The sequence below is a fragment of the Pteropus medius genome, unplaced genomic scaffold (assembly GCF_902729225.1).
Source record: "Pteropus medius unplaced genomic scaffold, Ma_sr-lr_union100, whole genome shotgun sequence".
Classification (NCBI taxonomy): Eukaryota; Metazoa; Chordata; class Mammalia; order Chiroptera; family Pteropodidae; genus Pteropus; species Pteropus medius.
In genome coordinates, this window is record NW_024355008.1 from 8,568,011 (window position 1) to 8,585,908 (window position 17,898).

The 17,898-nt window shown below is 38.1% G+C and overlaps 1 protein-coding gene across 3 annotated transcripts; it reads right to left on the bottom strand.

The window, feature by feature from the left end:
• Positions 1-1,636: 1,636 nt before the first annotated feature.
• DPPA4 (developmental pluripotency associated 4) lies at positions 1,637-12,383 on the bottom strand. Of its 3 annotated transcripts, none has more exons than XR_005651512.1 (8): positions 12,300-12,383; positions 10,309-10,468; positions 8,530-8,690; positions 8,391-8,441; positions 7,880-8,153; positions 6,327-6,522; positions 2,896-4,428; positions 1,637-2,726 (listed from the first exon to the last, which is right to left on the bottom strand). XR_005651512.1 is itself a non-coding variant. In XM_039856919.1 (7 exons), exons 1-7 carry the CDS (start codon positions 12,321-12,323, stop codon positions 4,398-4,400), a joined length of 897 nt encoding a protein of 298 aa, XP_039712853.1. In that variant the 5' UTR covers positions 12,324-12,383; the 3' UTR covers positions 1,637-4,397. The 3 variants fall into 3 exon arrangements, 1 of the variants encoding a protein (XP_039712853.1); XR_005651513.1 differs by having other exon boundaries at positions 1,664-1,774; XM_039856919.1 differs by having other exon boundaries at positions 1,637-4,428.
• Between the last annotated feature and the right edge of the window lie 5,515 nt (positions 12,384-17,898).

The following is a 17,898-nucleotide window of genomic DNA, read 5'->3' on the forward strand; positions in this document are numbered from 1 at the left end:
CTCTGAGTCTTGGCCATAAGAATGGCCTTGCTTTAGAAACTGCTACATTGAGTGGCTGAGAGAAGCAGATGAGAGTTACAGCATAGGCGTGAACATAGTGATAAAGTTAAAGTCGGGGTCACTGACAAATTACTGTTCCTACAGTACAGAGCTAAAAGGCACATTTGCATGATCACCACATCATAATGCTATACCTCCTTTGCCTGAGTGCCTTAAAGAAAGGAAAGACAAAGTATACTGAGCATGTGGAACTCCTTTTCTGATTATTTCAACACTTTATGCGTCTGTGAAATTATAATTACAGTCAACAATAAGTGTAGCTACCACTATAGGGCCAAATCACTTGGCTTAGAAATTAATTTAGGAAAAACATTAACATATGCCAGTAGAAAGTGACCACCAGCAGACAAAAAAATAACTGACAAGAAACCATTTTCCAACCTATGGATTGTTAAAAGGTAAGTGGCTTGTTCCATCACTTACTTTTTTCATTTGAAACTAATTAACATTGAGCTGTTTCTTCTTCTGGACCAGCACTATTTTCAATCTTAGAGGCCCCCTTTTTTTTGGAAGTGGCAGTAACGATAGGTGAGGCTACTGCTATAGGGTTGTCATATCTTGGTCTTTTTCTTGAATATGGTCTGAGTTATTCATCAGAAAACTTTTAGCCATGTCAAGGGTAGTGGCCATTTCAGTCTTCTTCCCTCTTTCAGCTCTGTGCTGAGGCATTGCTGGTCAGTATCAAGCCTCTTCTTGAATATGACAATTTCAAGACCACTTCTGCTGAGATGAGCATATTCTGCAAACAGGTCTCATAATCAGAGTCCAAAAGTGAAGTACTACGATCACGTTTTAAAAACGAAAGTTACTTATCTCAGTAGTTCAAAAACAGGTGGAAGTGGGAGAAGGTATGGAAGGAGTAACGTATGGAATAAAGACCAAAAATAACATCCTCCCTTTCTCTATCCTTCTGCTTTCTCTGACCTTGCTTTATATCAAAATTAGGTAAAAAGATAGAAGAATTATAACTATACCATTACCACCTTCCCAACAAGTGATTTGTTTAAAAATGCTTTTTTACAATCTCTCAAATTATTTTTTCTGCAAAGATTAGGGGGAAATAAAAGTTAATAAAAGAATTCACATTCCCATCTTTGTTCTGAGCAGCACAAATTCCCAATTTACTAATCCTACTAGCAGCTCTCAAATTCTGTCATTGGCACCAGCTACATAAAGTGTCAAGAGAACCCATCCATGGGAGGCAGACTGGTTAGACAGGGGAGTGTTCTGTTTGGGGAAACTTAACATTGAAGAACAGAAGCTAAGAAAGAATTTAATAAAAGTCATAAATAACATTTGCATAAACCTTCAATTTGTAAAGTGTGCTACATATATTCTCATTAATTCTTACAGTCTTGTGAAATAAATGTGATTGTTGCCATTTAGGCAACAGACACTCAAAATCAACCAGCAACAAAAATAGCACAGGTGGTCCTCAAACCTGGGTCATGACTTCTTACATCCTTTATATTTGCAGGTCATTAGCATTTCACCCAACATACACGCCTGCCCTCTTTTTTGTTTTGGAGCCCCCACTCACTGATCAGGTCATCGCATCAGGTTGTAGCTGTGTTATATTAACCATGCAGTAAGCAATACATTAGATAGAGAGGACAAAGATCAATTTTCTTATATTGACTCCTAAGTAACTCGCAATCCATTTCCTTTCATAAAATTCACATCAAACATTTTCATTCTTTATTCATCTAGAAAGCTAGAAGAGGGTGAGGGGGACAAATGGTGCTGATAAGGGTTGAGAAATCGCTTGTGATTTTAAACAGGGGGTCAGAGTATACTTTTTTTGATAATGATATTTGAAGAAAGACTTAAAAGTGAGCATGTTTACCATATTGATATCTGGGAAAAAGAACATTTCAACCAGTGACAAAGCCCTAAAGTAAGAGCATGTTAGACATGGTTAAGGAATCACGAAAGCAGGGTGCTGGAGATGTTGGAGGCGAGCACTCACAAAGTAGAGTACACTTGAGGGAAGGCCTCAGAAGTTGTTACAAGAACTTTGGATTTCCCTCTGAATAAAATGAGCTCCATGAAAGGGTTTGAGTGTCATGATCTGACTTGTATTTCAAAAGGATTTTTCTACATAGATAATTGAGTATTTTATTTTAAAATGTAAGCTTTAATTTAAGATTTTTCAAACACAAAACTTGGTGCAATGCTCGTTATTCTGTGCCTCATGAACTAATTGTCAATGGTTAATGCAATATTATTTCTGTATTTTCTGTTTGGGTGTGTATATACGCATTTATAATAATCATAATAAAACAATGTTGGATTATATACACATATATAATCCTATATAACCACAATCGTATTACAACCAAGACATTTAACATGGCTGTAGTATCATCTAATTTCCACTTAATATTCAAATTTTTCCAATTATGTCAAAAACATTCTTTTGACTTCAAGAACCATACTTTATCGTTCAAATCGCACTTTTAAAAATATAAAACTTACATATAGCAAATCACACACATCTAAATGAATTGCTGTGTGAATTTTTTCATAAAGATACATCTATATAAATGCCACACAACACAAAGCAAGCTTGTTTGATTATGCTGAGTCAACTGGTATAATCAGGACCAATTGCTTCCTTGTGAGACTCCCGTTAGATCTTTTCGGCAAGTGTCATATATTGTAACCTGTTAGAAAACACATTTGTTCATATCATTCCTGATAAGTTTGAATACATTTTTGTCTATAAGCCCCATCTTGCCAAATGTAGAAATTTACTTGAGGCATTTTCAGAAAAATTAATTCCAATTCTATGATTTAATATTTAAAAAAAATTTTCATCTGCTTTCTTCCTACCTCTGCTTCTCAGGCTGGGGATCCTTGGAGATGTGCCCACTTCCACTCTGTCAGTGAGTTTACAGGATTTCTTCATGCAGATAGCTTTGCTTTAGTCAGTGTCCACCAGGACCTGACTCCAGAGCTGTTACTTCAGCACCAACTCTTGAAGTGTTAAATATCCTTTTGGAGCGAAAGGAAGTAGGGAGGGCAGGCCCCAGATGTCTTACATTTGTCATACCTTACAGCTTTGCCATGTGTACACGAGCATACACACAAGAACACATTATAAAAGTGCTTGTGAGAACATCTTTGTAGACGCTGTTATTTCTGGATGGGAAAATGGCTCCTCTTGGCTCCCCGCAATCAAGATCGTATCACAGGATCTCTTTGCCGTGGAATTTATGAGGCATGAAATATGTAGTCTCAATTTGTCTCTTTTGAATATTCTGAGCATGAGATAGAGACAGTGAGGGGAGAATAGAGTAAGGTAGTTAATATATACAAATTTGGGGGGAGGCATATGGATTTTAGGGAGTTGGGGAATGTGACTTTAGAACTTTTATCTTGCCAGGGACAGTAAGGAGTAAATATACCATTTTAGTGGTAGAATGATTTATTTTATAGAGAGAGAATTTTAAGTTTTAGTATGTTATGGACAGAGAGCTATCTACAAGCAGAATCAGAAAGTAAAATTCCCAAATTAATAAAGGCAGAGAGGAAGGAAATAGAATAGAAACTCGAACAATCCAGTGAAAATAGGGGGAAAAGTTTAAAAAAGGAAATTATACATACAATGTAAGGAGTAAAACATGTCATTTATACACTGAAAAATTCTGACTAATAATCATGCCTTTTGGCTTAATCCTATTAAGAACATTAACTATAATTTGCATACAAATTTCCTAAATACAAGATTTTATATACACATTTTAAACATTATGTACAATTCAAAAGTAACCTTGAATATTTTTAATCAATAAAAACATACGAAACCATTACAAATGGAAATACCAGCAAAGTGCCCTGTGTTTTTATCTCAGAGACACATTATAGAAATCTTGAGTTAAGAAAACTTCAAAAAATATTGCATTGTTTATTAAGAATGTGTTTTGGAGAGTGAACAATTTCCCTTTGGCTTAACATAGTCAACCATTTGAGGTCATTGAACTTAGAACTAGAAGGCAACAGCCCGTAATGGTGTCAGAATTCTGAGGTAGAAACACAGACTGGGAACACACTATTATTTCTTCACTCAGCCCCTTCACAATGCTCAACTCAGGTTCTCACTTCAAAATATGAGTCTCTGTATTCCAACAGACAAGCAGCAAGCACTGTTGGGGCTCTGGGGCTCTGAGGGTTAACACCTGCAGCCTACTGGCTGTAAGCCCTGAAAGCAGGAAGCGTTGAAGGTGGGGAACAGCTTGGAGTTCAGATGTCAGGGGCACCACGAAGTTGATTGCAGTCATCTTTCTACCATTAATATAAATCAGAGCCGTACCCTTTTTCCTGGCATTGTAATCTCATTGGAGGCTTTTCATCAACACCTTATTCCTACAAAGCAAATGAAATGTGGTTTTAAAAAGATAATCAAGAAATATCAAGTTGTATTCTTGAAAATAGCCAAGAAACCCGTTGCTGGAATGCCATAAATTACCCTTAAACTTTAGGATAGTGGGTGGGAATGTCATTTCCTCTAAGAATGACATTATCAGCCAAATCATGTCTCTAACACAATTCCTGTCTTATGCAGCCCATGGGCAGGAGAGGCCCCAGAATGGATCTTTTATCATTTGCCCAGTGGCCCAAATGTGGGCTATCCAGAGTGACCTCAATTATTCAACTTGCTTAGCACAGAATTGTGGCAGGAAGCAGGAGAGCCAAAAGGGGAAAAGACAAGTACATGTTCACATACTTCCTCCTGTGGGACCTGGTAATGGGCCAGGGCCCAGGGCCCAGGGGACTGCCACTCCTGGATGGTGGAGGGGGAGTCTACCCTAGAGGGTCCTACTCACTTTAGACTTTGCTGGCTATCCTAGACCTGGGGTGTTCAATAAGTGTGACACCAATAGGGCTCCCCGCAGCAAAACAACAGAGAGCTTGAAATGGAGCCCAGGATGGCTCTTGGACAACAGAGTGGGGAAATGGACCCTTTGGGACAAGACAGGGCTGCACCAAATCCCTCTATTCAGAAGGATTATCTTTTCATTCTCCCAAGCTAAGCCCAGAAGCATACTTAGCCTCTGCCCTCTAATATAAAACAAATGAAAATTCCCTTTAAGTGCCCTGTTGCTCTACCTCTCCATTTGCACTTTCAAAAAATATCTTCCGTTGCAGTCTCTACTTCTACCCTAGTCAACGGACATCTAATTTTCTGTATCCTTTACTGCTTCAAATCTATTATCCAGTCAAGCATATTATTTGTAACTTCTTCAGCTTTATTTGCTATTACTTAAGACAATCACCTCATATAAACTTTTTCGTTAACGTTATATTTCAGCTTTTCTTGTTTCTTTTCTGCCTTCTTTAACATGCCCCCCAAATACTGCTGTTCCTCGAAGCTCTGTCCTCAAGTCCTCAGCCTCAGTGTAACTGTTAACCTTATCAATATTTAAATAACTACCAAATAATTACCTGGAAGCCAGATTTCTTTTTTGTCACCTATAGAAGATGCCAGGTCCTTTAAACATATGAAAACCAAATTTCCCCAAGATTTTTCTGATAGACCTTACATCCTTCCCTCTTTGGCAGTATAAGCCCTCAGCCCGTTTACTTGCTTAAAAATTCTCAGTGGCTCATCACCCAAGGATGAGCTGCCTGACTCCAGACTCCTTGTCCACCCCTGACTGCTATAAATTATTTGCAGAATTTTGCAGATGTACATTTTTTCTTGTTTACTCATTTAAATTTCACATTATCTTTAGATAGGCATCATTATGCCTATTTTGTTAAGCGACAAAACTGAGGTTTATTTTCATGCTGTACTACTTTGCAATTTCTGTGTTGTCCTAAGTTCTTTCACAGCCTTTGCTCTGGTTCCTATACTGAAAATTATCTTTACTCCTTTCCATCTAGTCAATTCTTCCCTTAAGTGATATTAGTCACCACATGGTATTACAGTTGTTTACAAACCAACCATCCCCATTATATTGTAGGCTACTCAAAAGGTTTTTTGGCTAGTTATTATTTTTGTGTAGTGTATATATCTGCAATATAGTAATTGTAAAGGTCTATTTCTTAGAATTAATTGTCTCCAGGTAGAAGCCTTAAGCCCTGACATATTGCTCTTTCTTTTTTAGAAATATACTTATGGGTAATACTTTTCTTGAAACTCTACTGATAACTTATACTTAAAACACAGAGCTAATTAAAATTAGCATGCATCTCCCCTCTCCCTCAACTATAAGCCAGGTATATACTTTTAGTCTGTAGAAAAGCACTAGGTGAATTACCTATGAACACATTTGGGGCACAACATATTATCCTCCAGGTGTAAGGGTGGAAAGTTGCAGGCAGGTAGCAAGAAAAGTGCACACACTCTCCCTTGTTTTTCAGGAACCCAGGCTTGCCCAGCATAAAACTGTAGCTGGACCCAACCCTCCGTGTCTGCAGGGAGACTTCGCCCGTGGACCACACACCACATGACACCTGGAGAAGGAAAAAGAGGTAAGATGAACAGAGCAAGACCAAATTATCACGTCTGAGATTACATCACGGCTTTTGGTTTTACTATCTTTGTCAAGTGCCAACTCTTGAGATATGAACTCTGGAATTCTAACTTAACTTATTCTATTCTGTTCCCCTTTAAAAAATAATGCAAAATAGTTCCTGTTACAACTTTAAAAAGGAACAAAAAATATAATTAGGAATGGTATAGCTGCAATAACTGAATAATAGTGTAGGGGAGGCAAAATTTTACCTCTACCTATCTTAGGCTTTCAGCCAGGACTCTAACAAAAAGATAGGTTAACAAGAGAAAAGCAGTTTATTAATGTATGCAGTGTACACCATGCAAGAAAACACACGACAAAAACTCGAAATGGCAGTTTAGAATTCCATCTTCTTTAACATCTTCTACAAATAATAAATCTGTAAAGGAATAACAGGGCAAAGGAAAGCAGATTTAAGCCCCTAAGGGTGTCCAATTGTGGGATGGTAAATATATAGGAGGAAATTAATAGAGTGAGATTAGTTTGCAGATTCCTCTGATGCCATTTTTTAGTTGATGAGTGTCTCCAGCAAAACAATTTATATCCTGTCTTTAGGCAGAAAAGCGGGAATTTTTTTTTTTTTTTTTTTTATGGGGGTGGGAAGAGTAGGGGAGGCATTGCTTTTCAATGGCCTTCAGCTCAAAATATATATATATTTTTTTATGTCAAAGAGGCATATTTGTGGGTGACCTATTCTGGTTTTCTTCAATAGAAATAGACTAAACCAGAGTGGTCTGAGATGGCCTTCATGAAATAGGTTCTTTATTATAGGAACTGTATTATACTAACCAGTTTATGGTCTTTAATTGTATCTTCTGTAATTCTTACACAATATAATGAGGTACGTATTATTAGCCTATTTTACAATAAGGAAACTGGGAACTAGTTTAAGCAATTTGTCAATGTCGCTCACTTTAATAGATGCTACAACATCCGGGCCTCCCAAGCTTAGGCTCAGGCAGTTGATTTTAGAGCCTACCTTTACTTCTAAATCTTTAAAGAGGAAAAAAAATGAAGCCAAACAGATTGCTATTTCCTTCTCTGATGACATCAGTAATTTAGAGCAGTGGTTCTCAAAGAGTGGTCCCCCAACTAGCATCAACAGTGCCTGAGAAATTGTTGGAAATGCAAATTCTCAGGCCCTACCTCAGACCTGAATCAGAAACTGTGGGTGGGGCCCAAGAATCACCAGCCCATCGGGTGATTCTAATACACCCTAAAATTGATCAGAGGTTAATAACAATTAAACTTATTTGCTCATCTAATCCAGAATGAGCTCTTAATATTGGGCTTACGAGAGGCCTCTTGCGATGATTTCACTGCCTCTATCTTCCCAGCCCTGGCTGCAATTCTGGTCCAGGAAGCAAACACAGCATTCGGGGTAGAAGTTGTCATGACAACATTGTCCATTTCATCAAGGAGAGCAGTAGACCCTTCAAGAACTGATGCCCCTTCCTTAAAGACAGCAGTCACTTCAGAAGGATCCAGCGTTATTTCTCCCCTTTTCATCTTTAATTTTATTTGTGATTTTGTCAGGATCTTGGCCTCCTTTGCTGTGATCGGAATGTCCTACAAATAGGGTTGAAAAGATTAAAGTGCTATCAGAAGTGTACCCTCATTTTTATTACACTTCGTAGAGTTGGTGAAAAGTGGTGGTGGGGGGGCTGTTTGTTCCTTCTTAGAAGGAGGAATGAAGGGGGAAGAAGGGTCTAGGACAATTGCTCTACTCACTTTTTGATACTAAAATAGGTAATTAGAATGAGAACTAAAACTTCCACTCTGCCAAATTTTCTACAAATTACTCACCTTTTGATTAGGATAAGCGTATTCGCAGAGTCTCCTGTATACATCCAATTTCTAAGACAAGAGAGATCAAGGAGTTAATAATGAAAGTAAGTTTTCTACCCTTCCTCCCCAAAACGCTGTATAACACCTGGGCCCTCACCAAGCCTTTGGTGCACAGCTTTAATTGCTGGCACCAGGCCCTCACGATGTCCCGGTGTAGCAGGTTGACTGGTGGCAGTTTGGAGGGTAATGGAGGAATTGGTATCTTTTTTCTAAGTTTTACTTTTTTATCGTCTTGTGCCATCTTTTGTGGACAGGAAGCTGAAAGAGAATGGGATTAAAATTAGTAATAATTAACTTTTGTGTAACTTTTTAAAATGTCAAAAGTATGGGAACATGTAAGATCTTGTTCCCCAGCATGTTTGGCTCAAATAAACGCTTAAAAAATTAAAATATTAAATAAAAATAAAATGTCAAAAGTACAATCACTTAGTTCTCATAGTTCAGTCCCCATGACTTATCAAAAACCTCCAAGGCACAGAACCTCAAGCCTAGGACTTAATACTTATGAATCCCAGTTTTTACTTCCTAAAATTCTCTACTACTTGTACACACTTGTGAGCTTGACCTATAGACGCTGAAGAGGTTGCACTAGAGATTGCTTAGACCTGAGATCATAAATGCTCAGTGGTGCCTTGTTCTGCCACCACAATACAAATAAACTGCACAGTAATGTTACAAGCACAACCACTATTACCCATAATTCTGCCAGCCCACTCCATTAGAGCAGCACTCAGTTCCCATTGCATATCAGTCTCCTCCTGATGCACCTCACACACAGGGCCATTCAGGAAAAGGCAGAACACAGCTCCAGAATAGATACAAATACGCTGATGCTAATAATCTCCAAGGTTGACTGAGCCCACATTACTAGTCAGGTAGAGGCATAAGCATTTTACCCAATATTCTATGTAAATTACAACTGACCCACCACCCCACTCAGACTCAACATGGTAGGTTATTAGCCTCACTCTTTTTAAAATAGGTAGTGGAGTTTCACGAATGGGATTTCAAACTTACATCAGTCTGTTCCCAAATCATTGCATGCTGATATCCTGAACTCCAAGCAGTGAGTTGTTAAAACAAAAATGTTAACTTCCACAGCCGAAAGTTTTTTCTAAAGAAAGGTTTTATTGAGCCAAACATGCTAGCCAAAAAGAAGACAGATCTTGGGGCATGAATTCCAAACCACTAGAAGCTTGGCTAGGTGGAAAAGATATATATATCCATAATCTCAGAATTTGCAGGTATCTTTATACATCGAGTACTGAGGAGGGGGAAGACAAAACCTGTCTGAAAGAATTTACATTAGCTACAGGCAAAGGGGTGGGAGAAGGTGAACTGGGGCCCACTCTGGGATAGGTGCAGAGTCCACGAAGTCCACGTGTAAAAGAAGCGGACAGCAGGCTTTCGTCAGCTGGCCTGCGGTCATTAACAGACTAGCAGTTCCATCGCTTCCGTTCCTCTCTTTCTCGGGCTGCTGTAATTTAATTTAGGGGAATCTCAGAATTTTCTTCTTGCAGAATGATGATCAGAACCTAGTATACTTGGCCTTTTGAGCCACACTTCTCTTGCTCAGGCCTGCTTCCACATCTGGAAGTGTACTTTCCCTTCTAATAAAACTCTTCTTTTCTGCTATTAAAAAAAAGAAGAAGAACCAAGTATACTGTGGGAGTTTGGAGATTGAAAGTGACAAGATTTAGTAGAAGTGACCGAAAGAAGGCTTCAGGGAGGTGAGATTTAAGCTGGGCTTCGAAGCAATTGTGGGACTTGCAGAATAGAGGACAAAAATATCTTTTATACTTTTTCTACTCCAGAAAAATCCCTCAGACTTCTTAAACCCAAGGAAATGGGATGTAAGCACTTGTGGACCTCTTACCTTTGTCAGCTTCGATAGGTCTTTTTCGTTTGGTCCCCTTCCCTGAGGTTTTTTGCATACTTGGTTCACCAGCAGGTCGCTGTTCCTCTTCAGCTTCTACTGACACAGGTTGGAATTTACAAGTCATATTTTTCTCCCCTGATTTCTTTGTGGAGTTCCACTGTGGGTAGAGGAGCCAGTCAGTCATTCCTCTAGTGTCTGACCCACCACATCAACACTACCTGCCTTTAAGATAACCCACAGTCGAGACACCAAGACAGTCACAGAACTCTGTGCCGCCAGTGTGTATTCTCTGAGTATCATCTTAATGCCCAGGTTTATTTATCAGATAGCAAAGCAATGCTAGGGAAATGGGAGAAGGCCAATATGAATGTATGAGGAAAAGACAGAAAGTACAGATATAAACAAAATAGAGGAAACTGTGCTCTGCTTTGAAGGACTATATCCTTATCTCTCACCTGGAAGATTTTTTTTCCCTATCCTTTTATCTTTGACCTCTTTCAAACAAATGTTTCCCAGAGTAATGCTATACATCCATTCAACGGTTTATTGTTCTTAGCAGGAAAATATGAATACAATCAAACATCTGTAATACAACCTATACCAGCCTCCCATCTTCCATTCCAGCTGCTTCTCATACTACTCTCCTTTGCCCCAATTCTGGTCACAGCATTCCTTTCCAACCTAGTTAGTCTGGCCTGAAGGAATTACCCTTAGCTCTACCTCAACCCACTCTTCGGTTTACATTTCAAAGTCTCACTCCTTTTATAATCTCATTTAATATTAGCTCATCTGGTGACCCTTTCTAGTCTTTACAGATTATGTCAAATCTACTACATATTTACTCATTCCCTCCACTTGTCAGTTGCAATTTTACATTTGCTTGTGTGATTGGGTAAATTCCTGTTAGTCCATTCAGTCGTAAGCTCCAAAAGGGTGGAATTTCTTTCCCTTTCATCGTAGGCACTCAATACTTATTGGATGAAGAGAAACAAGAGAACAGTGGGGATAAAGTTTTTTGATACGAAGAAACTAACATTTGTTGAACCTCTGTTTTAGGTGTTGTTTGACACATTCCTTATTTTCTTTCATGTAATCCTCACAGCAGTCTTGTGACCATTTATTACTTTGTTTTTCAGATGCTGAGGCTGAGGTTAGATAGCTAAAGGCTCACAGGTAGGCATTTTAGGTAAAAATTAAACCCAAGGTCAACTAGCTCCCAAATCTAAATCCTTCCCATTATCATTTAAAGTGGGAGTACTGGACAAATTAACATTCGAATGGCACTTTTACATCTCTGTAGCAGTTTGTCCTACATATTCAAATCTTACTTTTGCCTAGTGCTTTCACAAAATACTCACTTTGGGGCCTCACAAAGTCTTAAAATTAAGAGGGCAAACAGAGAATCTGGTTCTAGGAAAGAGATCCTAAGAGTGCTCAGGTTTCCCTAGCACATTAGTTCAATTTTTCTGTACCAGGCCTCAAAGCCTGTTCACCTTTAGTTTCTATCTGTAGAACTCATCAGTATGTCTGGCTGCTAATGAGTTTTTGGCCCTAACAAGTCTGTGGAGCGGGGCGGGTGAAAAAAAAAAAACTCAGACGCACAACCTTTGCTTTAGGACCATGTCTGTCAAAGGAAAATGAAACCATTTCATTCTTTCCCAGTCTCATTTTTAACTACCTCTTCCTAACAAGTTTCTCTCACTTCTTTTCCTCCTGTTACCATTTCCTTCTAGCCCTGGTACTTAATTTCTCTTTCTGACAAGATAAAATATTTCTTCAAAACCAAAATAAGAAAACCCACTTATTATTTTCTCACTCCAGTATACCAGGCCGCAGTCATATCCAGGATTTTACTTTTTTCTTAAAGAAGTCAAGAGAAAGAAATTCTAAGGCACATTCTTTTCTCCTCAAAAGGAGAAGTGTGCTTGCGGCGAGAGAAACATGAGGAGGCTCAAAGACAGAAAACAAACCCACTAAAATGTACTTACCATCTTGCCTTTTGCATTCTCCATACTCAGAAAAGGAGTTGAGGTTGATAAAAAGAAAATCTAACTTCTGAAATGGCCCCTGGCCCAAGATTGCTTTTTTAAAAGTCTCCTCCCACTTCCTGCCACCTACAGGCACTTTTTTTTTTTCCCTCTGTTCCCTCCCCCACAATTTGTGAATGCCAAATGTGTGTACTTTTTTTATTCATGAGGGGCCTGTTGTATGAATGAATTAATATCTCTGGCTCTTTGTGAGCTTTTTAACACCATTATCTAAGGTGTGGCTCAGGAGACTGTGAGAAGTTGAACTAGGGAAAAACAAGTTTCTAGACTTCTGAACAAGATGTATGAAGGGATTTAATGCTAGAAGTTGTAGAAATAGAATTCTGGGGTCAGACTGGGGGCTTGAAGAAAGCAAATTGTTTTCAGGTATCGCATACATTTCATTTCTTAAGCAGCTTACTCAACCAATTAAAACTCCAGCTTTCCATCTATATTAAGAATAGCTAGCACCTTATCATCTGCCAATAAATAATAATAATTTTTAAAGTCCATTGAATATTTGTTATGTACCAAGTTGTAGGCTTAAAAATTCACAGCCATTATTTTATTGTTCTCCACTTTATAGATGACAACGTATTTGTTAAACTGTATTGATATCTTCCTCTCTGGCTCAGTAAGTGAGAGAACCAGAAATCAAGTCTAGGTCAGCCCAGTTCTACAACTTGAGCTCCCAACCTATCGCCCCAAACAAGATCAAGATTCTTTCCTTAAAAAACAGTTTGAGATCACTCCTCATTGCCAAACTGTCCAGTATTAGAAATGTGAAATGAAGAAATTTCCTATGTTAAGAATCAATGACTGTTAGGATTCAAATCTTTTTTTATCAGATTACAAAGTTTGTTTTGTTCCTTTGTTTATTTGTTTTCCTTACATTTCATTGTTTGCCCTAAAATGATGAAGAAGATCTATTTTTACCCAGATGGAGGTGATAATCTGTTCACAGGCTAGAAATAAGTAAATGGGACCTAGGAGTATAGAAGGAAATGTAGGCATGGACTGAGCAAACCCCAAAGCACCAAGAGGAAACTGAGTATTTACATCTAGATCTTCTGAGAGGTCGTACTTGGATTTTGGCGGATCAGGTTTTTACTCTGGCTCATAGACAAAAACCAGTAAAGACTTATCACTTAGGGTTAATATAGAAAGTCTTTGATTGGGTTGTCTTTCTTTTCCCAGTGTAATTGGCAGTAACAGTGTGTGTTGAGATTATGATTTAGGAATTCTGAGACCCATGACTGTTTTTGGAAACACAGTTCTAAAAGAATTGCACCAACCATTTTTTAAAAAATGGTTAGTGGATGTCCTATATATAAAGAGGATTAGTACAATTTACTTTAAAATATATGAGCATAGCTGGAATGAAGCAAAAAGCAAATATTTTTTTTGTTGAGCTTATTGAATTGTGATAATTTATAAGCAATCTTGGGTAAGGTGTGATGTATTTGGGCTTTAGTTTCTCAAATGTAAAATGGGAATAATTGTGTTTATTGTGTCTTTTAGAGAAATAGCTAACACAAATTTATGTGTAAAATTTCTTGCAAATGTTTTATAGTCAAAAGAAAAACTGTTTACTACTTTTTAAAATATTATTATGTCAATGCCTAAAGTTCAATCTATCCTAAGTTCAAAAAATATTCATAATTTATTCTCTCATTCTTTTGTTGAACAAAAAACATATTGGGCATCTACTATGTGCTGGGCATGGGAGATATGGCAGTGGAGAAAGCAGATGAGGACTCTGACCTCATGGGCTTACAAGTCTCTTGGACAGAATAAACATTAAGCAAATAATATCAATAACTAATAACATAAGCAAATGCTCTTTTACATGACTTTTAAAAGCATTACATTTATTTCTATGTATTATCAAAACAAATATAAACTATTCAATTATGACACTTGGAAAACAGGAAAGCTCCCTAAGAATGGTGCCCTGCAATAGTGTTTTGATCTCATCAAGAAGTCAGGAAAGTATCAGATCTGAAAGGATCAGGTGAACTGAACTAACTGAATAAAGGAAGGAGAGCATCTGCCCAGAAGGGCAGCACTCCAGAAGTGGTTGGTCCAGCTCAATTCAGGAACTGAAAGGACTGCGATGCTAGAGCTTGGAAGGGAAGGAGCAAAAGGTAAACTGAGTCTGGATAGGCTGCCCTTTTAATATCTAAGCTAAGAGAAAAGGAAAGCTATGGAAAAATTTGAAGTGGGGGTGAGGGTGGGCTGACTCTCATGAGCATTTTGTAAAAATTAAAAATCTCTCAACTGCAGTGAGGAAAAAGTGGAAGTGGATCAGAGGAAGTGAATTCGGAAGTTGACAGAGAAAGCTACTGAGGCAGATTTAGGCCTGAGATACTGGTGACAGGAGTGGTAATGTAGAGTAGTGGTTAAAAGACAGGCTCAAAGCCAGACTATATTTAGACTCCAATCTTCCCTTGAGCAAGTTACCTAAGATATTTAGGTCTCACTTTTTCCTCATCTGTAAAATGAGGGTGATAATAGCCCTTACTCAGAAGGTTGTGGGTGAATGAAGTAACTTCTCACATATCTTGAATAAACAGTGTCTGGGGCATAGTGCATGTTGGGTCAATATTGGAAGTTTCTATTATTAGAATGTTGGAGAGGAAGACAGATTTGAGATGTGGAGTATTCTTGCCAGGTTTTCTTTTTTCTTTTCTTTTTCTTTCTTTTGTGTGTGTGTGTGTGTGTGTCTTTTATCTTCCTAAAGAGTAATTGAATAAAATGAGCTGAGTTAATGAGGCCTTTAGTTGTTTACCTGGAGGCAATGAATCTTCCAAAGTCATTAATCTGCATTTATGGAAGACAGAACAGGAACATATCATATATAGCCACCATTTCATATTTGGTGGAACAAAGAGACTTGGTGGGAGCTGTGACTGTGGAGCACTCGTTTGAATCTCTGTGCTGTGGATTCCTAGAAGTTCTGGGTCAAAAGCTAGGCTTATTTAAAATTATATATAATTCAATTCATATCCAGAATGATTTTACCAATTTATAACAGTGTAGGAGAACACCTCTTTCTCCATATCCAAGAGATTGGTATTTTAACGAGTACACTGGAACTTGACACATCTAATTTATAACAATCTACTTGTTAGGTATCTCCTACAGTGGGAAATCATTGCTCTTAATGGGGCTATTTTAAGAAATAGGTTAGTCATTTAGAAGTAAATCTAGAGAGTATTAAGCTGGCCCATCAGAGAAAAAGGGGAAAGGTTTGAGGTTGGTAGAGCTGATATCATAAAAGAAAAAAAAAAAGATTTCTTTATAAACTGTCTCCCTTCCAATTTCCTTCCCTCCATTCATTTCTTCCTTCTTTCCATCATGTGTTTAGGCAAGAGTGAGTAAAAAGGTACTTAATTATGTCACAGTAGGCGCATTCCAAAAATATGAGCAAGCATTTTATCACAGAATTATATATCTAGTTTCCTTAATCATCTATTTTAAAGAATGGAATGTGTTAACTGGGGGCAGATTTCCCATGAAGCTACAAAAATTTAAGGCTTCAGGTATTTTACTTGTTTCGACCCATTCCTGTGAGGACCCTAGAAACTGCATTCATTATTTTATATTCTTTTTCTTAGCGGGACCTCCAAAGTTGTATAAGCTTCAGGCCCTACAGATTTGCTCCAATAATGATAAATATTGAAATGCTTGTATAAAACAATAACATTCCTTGAAAATCTCACCTAATATGCTCTCCTTTTTGCTTCCCCTTACTACTTCCCACCCTCCTCCTGATGAACTATGCAACAACAAAATCATTACTAGGTTAACAGGTTTCCAGCTACTGATCCTCGTGTATGTGCTAAGTACAGAAGTAATTGTGTGTCCTAGGGCCATTACTAGCACATGTGGGGACTAAAAAAAATTATAATAATACTTTTCCTCCCATTTTCTAAGTTATTCTAGCTGGTCAATCACATTACTAGAGACAGGTTAACAGGAGAAAATCAAATTTTTAATACACGTGCATGGGGAATTCGCATAAGTATGAAAATTCCAAAGACAGTGAAGAAATATTAGGTATATGTGACATTTTAGACAAAGGAGAAAAAGGGGGTGAGACAAGGTCTTAGACTTTAAAAGTGAGAATGGGCGATTTACAAGTAGTTGAGAAAGAGCCTTAACAAACTTGACAGGAAAATTCTTGCTAGGTTAACTCAGAAACAATGGGACACAAGGCTATCTAACTAACTGACCCCTGACAAAAGCCTTTCTATTTACCATACTTAATTCAAATTAGGCTAAGGCAAATATTCTAAGATTTACTTCCTGAAGCAGGTTTTACTACCTGAATCTCTTGGACAGGAAGCGGGGGAGGGTTAAAGTTTCTTCGTAAGTCTTATTTCTTATTTGCCAGCTTAAAATCAATATCCCAAAAGGCAAACTTTTTGTCCCCTTCACAACATTTAATATACATTAGAAAAAGGTAACACTTTGAGTCTGACAATTTGCAAATAAACATCCCCTCAAGTGGACCAATTAAAAAAAAGTTGCCACTCCCTCCTGGCTGATACAGATTTGTGGGAGGTCACAGGTCTTGGCAAGCAGTGCATGACCTTTATTTCAGTCTCAATTCACCTCCTTTCTCTGGAGCTTTCACATGGAGACCACAACTTGTGCAATTACCATGACCTCTCTGTGTCCCTAGTTTGTTTCAGATATGTTATTGAGGATGCGCGCAAATGCTTTTTGAAGCCAAGATAAATTATATCCATCAATACTCCAAGAGATTTATCACTGCCATAGAGGATATTGATATTTCTTAAAGTTTGTTCTTCACCAAGCCAACTGATAGTGCCTGTAGATTAATTAGTGTTGATTTCTCCAATTATTTGCTGGTATGTTGCTGGGGAAGAGAGACGTCCGTGAGCCTGCAGGCCTTAATGAACTGATTTTGTTTGAAAACGGGGGAATATCTGGCTGTATACTAGTCTTTGTGATCATAAAATTTCACCTAGATACAATGACCTACTCTAGGGTAAAGGAAGGAGAACAGAAAGATTTAGACAAAATGTGGTGACCGAGAACATTCCTCAGTTCCCAGTGGAGGGCAGAATCCTTATTGACTTCTTATCACTCATCAAGTCCTACTGAGTCTACCTCCTAAACATTTCACTGATTCCTCACCTTCATTTTCATAGCTACTGTCTGAGTTCAGGATTTCATGTCTTCTCACCTGCACCCCTGTAATAGCCTCCTTCGTGGTGAGGTTCTTATCTTCATTCAGGCTCCTCTTTCCCACCATCCTCCACACTAGGCCTGCTATGTCAGGCTGTGTTGTCCACCCCCAGGGAACCTGGGGATGACCTCAATGGTGCCACCTGGGCAGCCAAATAACTCAGAATAAAAAGCATGAGTACAGGAGGCTTTTTCACATAGATAATCATCTTGAAGAATTTAGCGGTGAGAGTTGATAAAAGCACTTAATTTAATTATGCAGCATATATACATTTTTGTTCAGAAGCTTTAACTCTTGTTCGATATAATTCATTTTCTTGTGGCTTTAAATTTTATCTGG

Coding starts and splice junctions, on each gene's coding strand:
- DPPA4 (XM_039856919.1), bottom strand. CDS start 12,323: ATGGAGAATGCAAAAGGCAAGATG. Junction 8,442..8,529: donor AGCTGTGCACCAAAGGCTTG/GTGAGGGCCCAG, acceptor CTCTTGTCTTAG/AAATTGGATGTATACAGGAG. Junction 8,154..8,390: donor ACGCTTATCCTAATCAAAAG/GTGAGTAATTTG, acceptor CCCTATTTGTAG/GACATTCCGATCACAGCAAA.